This window comes from Schistocerca americana, chromosome 2 (assembly GCF_021461395.2).
Source record: "Schistocerca americana isolate TAMUIC-IGC-003095 chromosome 2, iqSchAmer2.1, whole genome shotgun sequence".
NCBI lineage: Eukaryota > Metazoa > Arthropoda > Insecta > Orthoptera > Acrididae > Schistocerca > Schistocerca americana.
In genome coordinates, this window is record NC_060120.1 from 175,332,884 (window position 1) to 175,345,369 (window position 12,486).

The 12,486-nt window shown below is 38.0% G+C and overlaps 1 protein-coding gene across 1 annotated transcript in view; it reads left to right on the forward strand.

Annotated features, from left to right (window-relative positions):
* The window catches only part of LOC124594900 (signal recognition particle subunit SRP68), a 72,840-nt gene that overhangs the window by 25,487 nt on the left and 34,867 nt on the right, over window positions 1-12,486 (forward strand). Inside the window, exons 4-5 of the mRNA XM_047133375.1 lie at window positions 4,568-4,724; window positions 12,196-12,317. Of these exons, the coding sequence (XP_046989331.1) occupies window positions 4,568-4,724; window positions 12,196-12,317 (279 nt within the window). The remainder of the gene's footprint in view (window positions 1-4,567; window positions 4,725-12,195; window positions 12,318-12,486) is intronic.

A 12,486-nucleotide genomic window follows, 5' to 3' on the forward strand; every position in this document is an offset into this window, starting at 1 on the left:
CTTCTAGTTATTAGTATTTTTAATGATTACTTTATAAATACTATTGAAAGTGATGTCTGCATAAGGTGGATGCATGACATACATTTGAGTCCATTAATGAACAGAACTGCAGTACACTACCTTCAGTAGGCACTAATGACATACTGCAGCTCATTGATAGCCTTAGATACAAAAACTCTGTAGGATTAGACGGAATTTCTCCATTCGTATTGAAGAAATGTAAATATGAGCTAGTGAAACCGTTGGTTCATCTAATAAACTGTGTTCTTGAAGACAGTGTAATCCCTGACAAGTTGAAATTGGCTATACTCAGACCTTTACACAGAAAATGAGAAATAAAACATGTTCAGAACCACAGATCTATTGATCTAATCTCAACATCCAGAAGACTAATTGAAAAAATAACACTGTTACAACAAAAAACTTTTTTTCCTGTACAGAGATAAAACATGGTGGACGTAACTAATTTGGACTTGCTGAATCTGAAAATGCAGTTAGATTTTTGCCATCACCCTCCAATTTTTTTTGTTACAGAGGTTTTTCAAATGCCTATATCTAAAAACAGAGACCAGGGTGGTCTACATTAAATTTAGACAATATATAACAAACTTAATGCCATAAAACTGTGTGCTCTAGTGTTCTGGCCCTGATGTACAGTTTTACAAGAAAAATTGCAACATTCATTTGCTCAGTGATGATGTTGATGGTGGAAAGTTGAGTCTTTTTGATGAAAACTTCCTTCTGTGGGATATATATCCTTCATGCTTCAAAAACCAACAGTAGTCACTTAACATTGAAGGGTTCCATCCAACTTTATAGTGGCTTTCCATTCGCAAAATGTCCTGATGGAACATTTCTCCATGTTCATCACCAACCACTTCCAAATTGACAGGGAAGAAATCTAAATGCGAATGAAGGAAGTGCATTTTTGGTGACATTCTGAATCCAAGATTTTTATAGTTCTCCTAAAGAGTTCCCATTAATATGTCACTGTTTTCTGCTCTTGTATTTCCTAGGAAACCTTCAACGACATCCTTTAAAGAATACCAGACTGCAAGTTCTAACTGACTTAATTTTTCTTCGAAGTTCTTATCACACATTAAGTTCCTGATTTGTGGCCCAATAAAAATCCTCTCTTTCAATTGGTGTCACTTAATTCAGGGAACACTTCACATAGATACATGAAACCATTAGCATTTTTGTCCACTCTTGTGACAAAATTCTTCATAAGGCCAAGCTTAATATGCAGTGGGGGAAGGAAAACATTTTGAGAATCCACCAAAGGTACATATTTCACATTCTCTCTCTCTGGAGCCAATTTCTCTCATGGTGGCCACTGTTTAACTGTATGGTGTTTATCAGTTGCATGGCTGTCCCAAAGACAAAGGAAACAGCAGTACTTTGTGAAACTAATTTGGAGACCAGTTAGTAAACCAATCACCTTAAGATCACATATTTTCCATTTTTTTTCCTTATACATAATAGCTTCAAGTATCTCTGACAAATTTACATAGTTCTCTTTCATAGTCACAGAGTACCCTACTGGTACAGGTGGAAATGTATTACCATTATGCAATAGCGGAGCCTTCAGACTTGTCTTGGAAGCGTCAATAAACAAGTGCCACTCAGCAGCATCATATGGTATGTTTAACTGTTTCATTAATCCTACTACATCACTACAAGCACAAATGTTGCCCACCATATGGTAATATGTCATCAGATCTTTATTACGTTGCCTAAAGTGAGTAATTCTTGTTTCTTCATCAAGTAAGCTCCATTCCTTAAGACGTAAAGATAAAATTTCTGCATGCTCCTGGATAAGTATAAATCATGAACTAGGTCATTCAAGTCTGCTTGTGTTATTAAATATGGTCTTTGTTCTGGAAAGTGCTCCTCTTCACTTGATTGACATTGTGCTCCCACAACATTTGTAGATTCATAATCAGAATTAGGAACTTCTTCCCACACTAGTGGAGGAGTTGGAACTGGCAGGTATTCACCGTGGGGAACAGGTCTAATTGCTGAGGGCTGGTTAGGGTACTTAATAATCTTCTTATTCTTTGATGAAAAGCCAGTTACATTAGTCGAACAGAAGTAGCAATCATCAACATGATTTTGAGGCACTCGCCAAATCAATGGTATGCCAAGTGGTAAGTGTTTTTTTTTTCCTTTCAGGCATTGTGTTAGTTTAGAATTGCACCTAGTGCAAGTTATGTGAGGTGCCCAATCTTTATCCTGATCTCCCAGTTGGCATTTGAAGAATAAATGATACGACATCTTCAGTAAGTTAGAAATTATTTGTCTTTGTTTCCTTGTCATGAATTCACCACATATACAACAAAATGAATTGGGATGGTTTGTACATCCACATTTTGATTTCTTCATGTTGTATTTTCAATGCCTACAAAACACTTTTCTGTTGAATGAACTTAGCCAGATCAATTCCTGAAAAAGAAAAGAAAAATTCGAAGACTTGAGATAATGTAGAAGGAAGAGTAAGCAAATGTATGTGACTGGAGGTTTTAAATACACAATGTAAAATACACTCATGTTTCATATTACATTTAAAAAGTAGTTCACATTAAAGTTAAGAACAAAAAAGGTCACTGCACTAATTTTTATCACACTCCTTTCAAACACAAAGACTTAAAAATTGTACAGTAAATTCAGCTATGTTGTACAACTTGCAGGTCATAACTTTTACCCTTGACATGATGGACACTTTCTGATTCCACATTTTATGTCACATTACAATATAGAATTAAGTTTTTTATGTACTTTGTCTGTACCAAAACCACTGGTGACCCCCTAGTGTAATGCTAAAAAGCATCTTGGAACATTACAGTAATGCTACATATTAAGTGACTTCCAGCCCGGTATCAAAAGAGGTCAAAGTACCATGTCAGCAATAGTACAGTTTGTCCATCATGTACGTGGGAAAATAAATGAAAAGTTCCAAACAGTAGGAGTATTCCTGTACCTTTCCAAAGGTTTTGATACAATACATCATGATACACTCTTATCAAAAATTGTGATGGATGGTGTCACTGGAAAATCCACACAATTGCTAGAAACATATTTAAAAGGCAGACAATAGCATGCAGAAGTTATATATGATGGTGGAGAAGTACTGAAAAGAGAAATATGCATTTTGGAATTCCTCAGGGCTCCATTTTTTCATATATTATCTAAATGATTTCCCAAGTTCTCTAGATAATTAGCACATGATCATACATATGCCGGTGACATGCATGGCATCTGTTATGCAGACAATGAGCCCAGTCGTATTGAAGAGATTCAGAACTTTATTGAAAAGGCAACAGCAAGAGCTAGCAAATGTTCTACAATGGATGTGCAGTTACACAGGAATGTAAAATACCAAATTATGAAGGCCAGAATCAGTGAGATTTCAATTGCCAATCATGTCTCCGAAAAAAGGAATGCTGATTCCAGTTAGCGAGACAGTTGTTGACGGGGATCCCAAACAATATGTGCAAATTGCTCAACAGTTTGTCATTTTGTGTGAGACTCCACTTTGAAGAACGTAGTTCCAGCTGAGTGGAAGAATGTAACACAGTTGGATAGTTGAAGTTTCAGTATAAAGTATTGGACTGTCCTGTGGCAGGATGCTTGTTTTACTCCAGAAAGACTAAACAACCTCCTGACATCTGTGAAGTATTAAATCTTTAGCAGAGAAGCCCCGCATTGCCCAGGTATTTATCTATAGCTATGTCCAAAACTTCGTACCTGTGGAATTTATTTTTTTCCTTATAAAGCTTTGTAGTATATCCAGTAGCATTCAAAATGAAAGCAACAAACCACTGTTTCTCTGTCCTGTGTGTCATTCATGACATAATCATACAAACTCTCAACAGATGTCTGTACAATCATGTTATGTGAAGAAGATGGCATTCCAGACAATGGACAATCTCACTAACTATGATGTTAGGGCACCTACCAAATGGGGTAGTGTTTGCCGGGTAGTCCCACATCCCCATCGCTCTGTACACGGTCACAGATGATGCAGCATGGCATAGGGAAGGTGTCTGCCAGACTCTCTGTGGTGGAAGGCTGTAGAAAGAATGGAAGCAAAACAGTTGGAAACCGATGTAGCCCAGTGGCTTAATGTGAATCGTTCTTTTGTTTCTCAAATGTGGCGACAGTTTATAGAGACCAAAACTGTATCCCAAAAACCGGGGCCAACTACGTGTGACATCAGAAAAGAGGAATGTTATTTGGCTGTAAGGGCATGATGGTACTGCCTTAGTATCACGTGGCAACTGGCATCTGACCTCGCAGCATCCACTGAACGTGTTGTATCGAGGCAAATGGTGTATAGATAAAAAATCATGTTTTTTTTGTATTTAATACATATATTGATTCAATCGTTCTTGTACTCACTCTTGACGACAACAAGGTTTGTTTTGGAGGCAAGATGTATTTGCAAATTATAAAATGGGCATTAATTTTTAATAAATTAGGGCTTGTAGAATTATATATACTTTGTATAATTTTTTAATAGTTTGAAAATTTTTACACATTAATACGTGTGTTGTTATTGTTGCAGGTACTTATGTATTCCACTGATGATGGCTGAAAGAGCATGGGGCTATGCAATGCAGCTGCGCCAAGAATCAAACACAGAACCAAGGAAAAAGTTTCACCTTGTTTCTAGATTACGAAAGGCTGCAACATACGCACTGCAGCTTCAAAAACTTTGCGAGGTGAGTATGATCTTATTTCTGTGTTGTCTATATTGTTCATTGTTGAGGTTTCATTTGCAGCTATTATTTATAAGTTTCCATTTTCTAATTTTTTGTTGTTGGTAATTGCGGTTTGGTTTGACGAAACATTATCAAAAAAATACATGTGAGTAATGCATTAAAATTCAGAGGGGTCCAGTCAGTTTGTCATTTGCATTTTGTGCTGTATATTGGTAATGAATAATGTACTAGACAAGGCTGTTCCAATGCACCTGCAAGTGTTGCTCTGCTCATCCACGGGCAGGTGCAGGTAGTATAGCCCACTCACTAGATGGCCCTGTAGCAAGTGTTCTGCACATGTGTGACCACTTGACCACCCCTGCCCACAAGTGCTCAGCTGAGGCATACAGTCGCATAGACTGCAGCCAAGCTGCCTGACTGCATGTAGGCTATTTACCCATCGCACCCACCTGTGCCCAAGGACACCTGGCTGCCTGCAGGCACTCAAGTTGGAATAGCGTGTTCTAGACAGAGCAAAAGAAGTGCATGCCTTGAACAAACATTTGTACTAAGCGCATTGGGCCCTATGGCAGACACAGTCGGTAGTACTGGACAATTAGATCTGTGTTCACACAACAAACTGAGTGAAGTAATGGTAGTTGTGATGATAACTTCACAATAAGATAAGGCACTCAGTGGGCATGCGACATGAACTGATCTCGGTGTGGTAACTATTTGTGACAGGAAGAAGCTAGCAGTGTCCGTACACTTTTCTACAAAGCTAGTGAATGTTCTGCATTGTGTGTACAGTTACATGCCATGTTCAGTTGAAAAGTAATGAGAGTCCAGAACATGCCAGACACAACAAAAAAAAAAATGCTAATTTCAGTTAAAAACAAAATTATTTGTAGAGTGAGCCCAAATTATAGGTATATACTGCTCAACAATTTGATGAGTACAGAGGGCCACAGAAAGTTAGCATTGTTTCAGCTTCCACTGTGTTTTCAATACATTTCATGCCCAGTATTATTCGTGACCTACAAGCAGAACTGCTTAACTTACCACAGAAAATTATCCTTAACCTAGACACAGTGTCAAGAGTAAATACATTAAGAACTGTTTCCAGTGTCAGTAATAATAAGCACGCAGATGATGTGGTTTCCAGTGAAACGACTGTGCCCCAGAATAGAGCAGACAGATTGTAGGCAATGAGAAGTGCACTTTGACATACTAGATAATTTGTTCTCTTAAAAAGGAAGAAATGACAATGATAGCCTTAATGAAGGAGACTGGAATGATTGTAAACTGCGGAAATTGGGATGCGAGAGGTGATGGCAGCGTCCATAGAAGAGTCACTGTACCAAACCGCCTCTACTGAGAGGAATGTGACAGTGCTAGAGAAAAAATTTCCTGAATTAAAATATGTGGAAGAATTAGAAAAGAAAGGTGGCAGTGAAAGACCAAATCATTCGATGTTCTTTGCAGGTAAATTGTGGTTCCCTTAATTTTTTGTCACCACACCTTCTGCATTTTTTATTATTAATTTGGAATGAAGGTTGCATTGCTAGATTGGTTTATAGCAGTCCAGCCAGCTACATTAACCAACCATTTCAAATACTTATTCAGAAGATAGTCTGTGAACACAGGTCACATACATCTCACATACTTTGCATTGTCATTTCGCTTGTATTATTATAAAAAACACATATATTTATATTACAAAGTTAATTATATTGCTATAATTTGTGATATGATCACTGTTCCCTCTTTAATGCACAGCATATGTGCTCTTCGTGTCACCGTTAGGATTTGAGCAAGTACTTTTTGATTCCACTCATTGTTGCAAACACATTCTTTGCTCACTGGACTCTCATTGGCTACTTTTCTACTACCTGAGGACAGTCCTCTTACCTTCCTTTTGCACCTCATAGCAAATGCTGCCAACATTGCTTTGCGAAGCACTCTCAATGATATTGACTATTACGAGAACATTAGATTGGCAGTGTTTGTACAGAACTGAAGTATAGATAAAAATATCTAATTAAAGTGGAAGATTGTGTTCAGGAACTGAAATATCTGTGGAAGTGCCAAAAAGAGCACTATGAGACACACTTACTGAAATTTTAGCAAAAAAAATCTTCATAATGATTTCGCTGTGTACTGTACCTAGGACAGACTATTTTTAAGAAATGAGGTTGTTTTCCCTCTTCCAGAAATATCAATTTAAAAAATATAGACTTTACACTGGTCAGACACTTTCCTGGTGGTTGTGAGAACAGCTCAGCATAATGTGCGTTGTATTGAGTGAACCCATAAACAAAGCAAGAATTGGCCAACTTTTCAACGGTGTATCTATACTGCTATGTTGATACAACTAACACTACAGGAAAAACAAAAGTCGAGACAGAATCAAGCAGTACTGAATGCATGAGGGCAAAGAGTGAAGTGGACATTACTATTGTCGACAGCATGTACAATGAGTGAATGGAACAAGTTTGTTTCCAAGAGGCTGCAAATGGGGGGAACACAGTGACATAAGCAACTTTGACACAGGGGAGATTGTTATGGCCTCTCACCTTTGAATCTTGGTAATACGGAAGCTTGTTGTCTGTTAGGATGCTACTGTCAAGAGCATCTGCACAATGTGTTTGAGGGATTATGAATACCTGAATAGGTGACAATGTGTTGGACATTCACACTACATCACAGAACATAGAAGTCGGATTTCCACTCTGTAATGCATGATAGTTGACAATCTGTGTCAGATCTAGTGGCAGAGTACATTACTTTTGCAAGCATAGGTGCTTTGTAGCAAACTGTTCAGTGCATATTATTGAACATTGGGCTCTGCAGCAGACAACCTAATTGTGTTCCCATGTTGACCCAATGACATAACCAAATGTGACTGAAGTGAGCACAGGCTCATGGAGATTGGACCATGGAGCAATGAAATCACATTTCTTGCTACACCATTTGGTGGCTGTGACCAGATACTCTGTCATGCAGGCAAACAGTTGCTCGAAATGTGTACCTCTCCATGAGTGCAGGCTGGTGGGAACAGTATTATAGTGTGAGGTACGTTGACTTAGGCTTCCTTGGGACCTATGGTAGTAATTGAAGGCACCTTGACCACTGTGGATTGTGTGAACATTATTATGGACCACCAGCATTCCTTTATGGTTTATTTCTTTCTCAATGGTGATGGCATCTTCCAGCAGGATAACTGTCCATGTCACAAGGTTGGAGTGGTGCTACAGTGGTTTGAGGAGCATTGCAGTGAATTCTCGTTGAAATTTGTTCAATCTAAAACCGATGGAGCACATCTGGGATACTATCGGAAGCTCCACTCCCACAAACCGCTGGAATTGCATGATGTATTGTGTTTCAAAGATGGACCAACACACTGTTAAGCTGGTGGTCATAATGTTTGGTCTCATCAGTGTGTTTTAATGCAGTACAGATACAGAGTTAAATGAATGGTAAGAAATCTAGGAAACTCCTATTACTCTATGATGTGCTAGCTGCCCTTATACCTCGGTGTAGTTTGGTTCACGCTGTAGGTACCTACAGATTAGATTAGATTAAATTTGCTTTCATTCCAATTGATCCATAGTGAGGAGGTCCTCCAGGATGTGGAACATGTCAGAAAAACAACAATACATGACAAATATTTGCAACTAAAACAAATAAGCTAATGTACCATTCCACAGGTCCCAAGTGGAATGATCGTCATTTTTTAATGAACACTATATGAAAGTCATTTTACAAATACTAATGCACTGAATTTAAAATAAAAAAGTTTTTTATTTATTTATAAGGTAATAAACGTAATACAACTACTATAATACTTATTTACAATGAACACATTACTGCACTGAAATGGTGCAGAAGTTAGATTGTACTTACACACACACACACACACACACACACACACACACACACACACACACACATTTACAACGAACACTGAAATTGCGCAGAAGTTATATTGTACTTATATATATACACACAAATCAGTTGGTTTTACTGACCTCAAAGGTTGCTACGTGCTAACATGTTGGATGCTTGATGAGTTGAAACTGTCAGCAACAGACGACTTCTAGATGCCCCTTCTAAACCACTGTTGTATTAAGTGTTCCAAATAGTATTGGACACGCGCGCGCGCCCACACACACACACACGCACACACACACACACACACACACACACACACACACGGGAATAATTGCATGTCCTGTGTTAATGAATGAAAGGGTAAGCAGTACCTTGTATACTTGTCATTACTTTGAAACACTTAAAAAATAATAATTAGATAAATACAAAACAGAAAAGTTGTGCATATTATTCAGTAGATCTTATTTATTGTTTAATTGCTGTGAATATGTAAATCTTTATCTGAATACTGAATAGTACTGTCATTTTAAATCTCCTATGAAGTCTCAGAACAGTGAGTGGAAACATGAGCAGCAGCTCTTTCTTAGTCTTGTATTACACTGTCAAAATTCTTTGGCAAATCTTTTACAAAAGCTAGGGCCACATTCTAACTGTGATAAAAGCACCACAGTACAATTTCAGAGATTCTGTATTTGACAGGTCTTCTACAGTGTAATACTGGACTTAGGGCTGGGAGACACAGTGTTTCCAGTGTCTGCCACAGCTCTTCAAGTGCTTGAGGATTATATTCATATGTGTGACCAGACTACTTGCTCCTGAGGAAAAATATCACAAATAGAGAGCTCAGATGATCTTCAGTGCCATATTTTACTACATTTGCTGACTCAACAAAAATTTCATACTGTGCCATGGTTTCATGAAAATTGAATGGTGCTGCCCCAAGTTTCAAAAAACTTACTGAGTTATTTATATTTTGGTTACACTGTATAATAATTGCTCATGTTTATTTTAGATCTGTTATTCAGTGGTCATAGATGTTGTCAGTGGCATATTAATGCAACAGTAGGCTTTTCACAATCTCACCTTACGCATCTCCACCCGTCCAATCCAATGATTTGGGAGCTGTCTCTGCAATTCATTTCTAGCCAACAGCGAAAAATGTGCCAGACACCCATTGTGTTGGTATCGAACTCTGTTCCTTGTTCCTAAAGGTATTTCTTCCAATAACAGACGTAATGTTTCTTGCAGGAATGTGGTGTACTTCCTAGCATTAAGACTTCTTTCGATGAAATAGGTACCTATAATTCTGTTCTCCAGAATCCCACACCATACATTCACCGACCACGGTTTTTGGTGTGCAACTTGCTGCAGCCGACATGGATTTTCAGATGCCCAATAATGTATGTTATGCAAATTAAAATTTCCATGGTTCATGAATGTAGCTTTGTCAGTACATAAAATCAAATTAATGAATGTGTCACCCCTCTGAATCTGAAGTTGAGCCCATTGGCAGAATTCAATGCAACACGTACAAGCCGTACCAGTTAATTCTTGGTGGAGCCTGATATGGTAAGGCTGATATTTATGGCAATGCAGAACATGAACAACACTACCCTGGCTCATGTCAGATTCCCCTGCGATTTTATGCGACCTAACACTAGGATCTCGAACCACAGTGGCAAGAGTACCAATTTCCGTTTCCGTGTTAGTAACTTTCCTTTGCCTGATATGTTTCCAATGCATTAAAGATCCAGTTGTTCTCAATTTATCGTACATATATTTAAATGTATGACGTTTAGGGTCAGTATGTTGAGTATATCTTTCAGCGTATAAGTCTCTAGCTCTCACTGAATTTCGTTGGCCTCTCCATAAATGAGAAGCATATCAACTTGTTCTTTGAAGCAATGCATCATTCACATTTGCTTGATTCGATGTCACTAGTCTTACCATTCCTGTTAGTGTTGTATTACAAAATTGTCGAATGGTGTTTACATGTCAGTGGCAAATTAGGTGGATATGCCGTACTCGACGAATATTTACTATTTGCACGATATACGAGAGAGGCATGTGCTTCGATAGGTGCCGAAGTGATAAGGAATACCATTCAATCCGAGGTAAGAAGATTGCAGCACTGCATTGATACCAATTGTCATCACTTCAAACACATTCTGTAAATGATATTAATATAATAGAGGGAAACATTCCACGTGGGAAAAATTTATCAAAAAACAAAGATGATGTGACTTACCAAACGAAAGCGCTGGCAGGTCGAAAGACACACAAACAAACACAAACATACACACAAATTTCAAGCTTTCGCAACAAACTGTTGCCCCATCAGGAAAGAGGGAAGGAGAGGGAAAGACGAAAGGATGTGGGTTTTAAGGGAGAGGGTAAGGAGTCATTCCAATCCCGGGAGCGGAAAGACTTACCTTAGGGGGAAAAAAGGACGGGTATACACTCACACACACACACATATCCATCCACACATATACAGACACAAGCAGACATATTTAAAGACAAAGAGTTTGGGCAGAGATCTCTGCCCAAACTCTTTGTCTTTAAATATGTCTGCTTGTGTCTGTGTATGTGTGGATGGATATGTGTGTGTGTGTGTGTGTGTGTGTGTGTGTGTGTGTGTGTGTGTGTGTGAGTGTGTACCCGTCCTTTTTTCCCCCTAAGGTAAGTCTTTCCGCTCCCGGGATTGGAATGACTCCTTACCCTCTCCCTTAAAACCCACATCCTTTCGTCTTTCCCTCTCCTTCCCTCTTTCCTGATGAGGCAACAGTTTGTTGCGAAAGCTTGAATTTTGTGTGTATGTTTGTGTTTGTTTGTGTGTCTTTCGACCTGCCAGCGCTTTCGTTTGGTAAGTCACATCATCTTTGTTTTTTGATAAACATTCTGTAAATGGATGTTCATGCCACCTTCGTTGACCTTCAAAGACCTTACTATTACAAATCATTGGATTCATCTTGATAGCCGCTATCAGAAAATAAGTACAAAACTATAGCATCCCATTTAAAAAAACAGAGTTGACCTTCATAGCTCTGAAGCAGCTCCACTTAGCGACAAAAAACCAACCTCATATTATGGCCCCCGTTGTCCCAAGCAACTTTTGTCCCACAAACTGTTCAGCTACTATCATATGTTCAGAGTTATTCTAGGTGGCAATAGTTAGTAACTCACCCTGTATATTGTGAAAATGTAAGTCAGGTGTCAACTTTATCTGTGAAATATTTTTATTTTGTATCATTTTTTAAAAGAGCTTTGTTTGGTGTTCCCCATTCACGTGGATAACTGACATTTTAGTTATTTCTGATTTGTTTAGGCTTTACTATTTTTGGGGGAGGACTTTAAAGAATACTATATTTCTGATTTAAAATACTGTGGAACACGTAAATATATTGTGAACAGCATTGCAGTCGTTTGGCAGGAATCTAAATTTTATTACTGAGTGAAATAATCGCTATTTAGTTTCTGTGTTAGACATTTACTGTACATAATAAGAGAATCGTGATATTGCTTCACTTTACTTTATCATCAGATACAGTTAATTTATGTGATACAAAAGTTGTTATTTCTCTTTCAATTTATGCAGAATACCAGATGCGATGCACGTACTAAACTTGAAGCTCAGGCATATGTAGCATGGATACATGGCAGTTTGCATTTTGAACTGCAACTGTGGAAGTCTGCAATGGAAAATCTTAAGAAAGCACAGTAAGTTATCATGGAATGAAAATTGTTTGGATTACCACTTGAAAAATGTAATTTTTTGTGGACAATTAGAGCACTGAGTATGCAGAAAATCCAATTTTAGCATTTGATATTGAGACTGAATAATTGCATTGAACATTATATTGATGTGTAAACTACTTTTCCTTAGTAA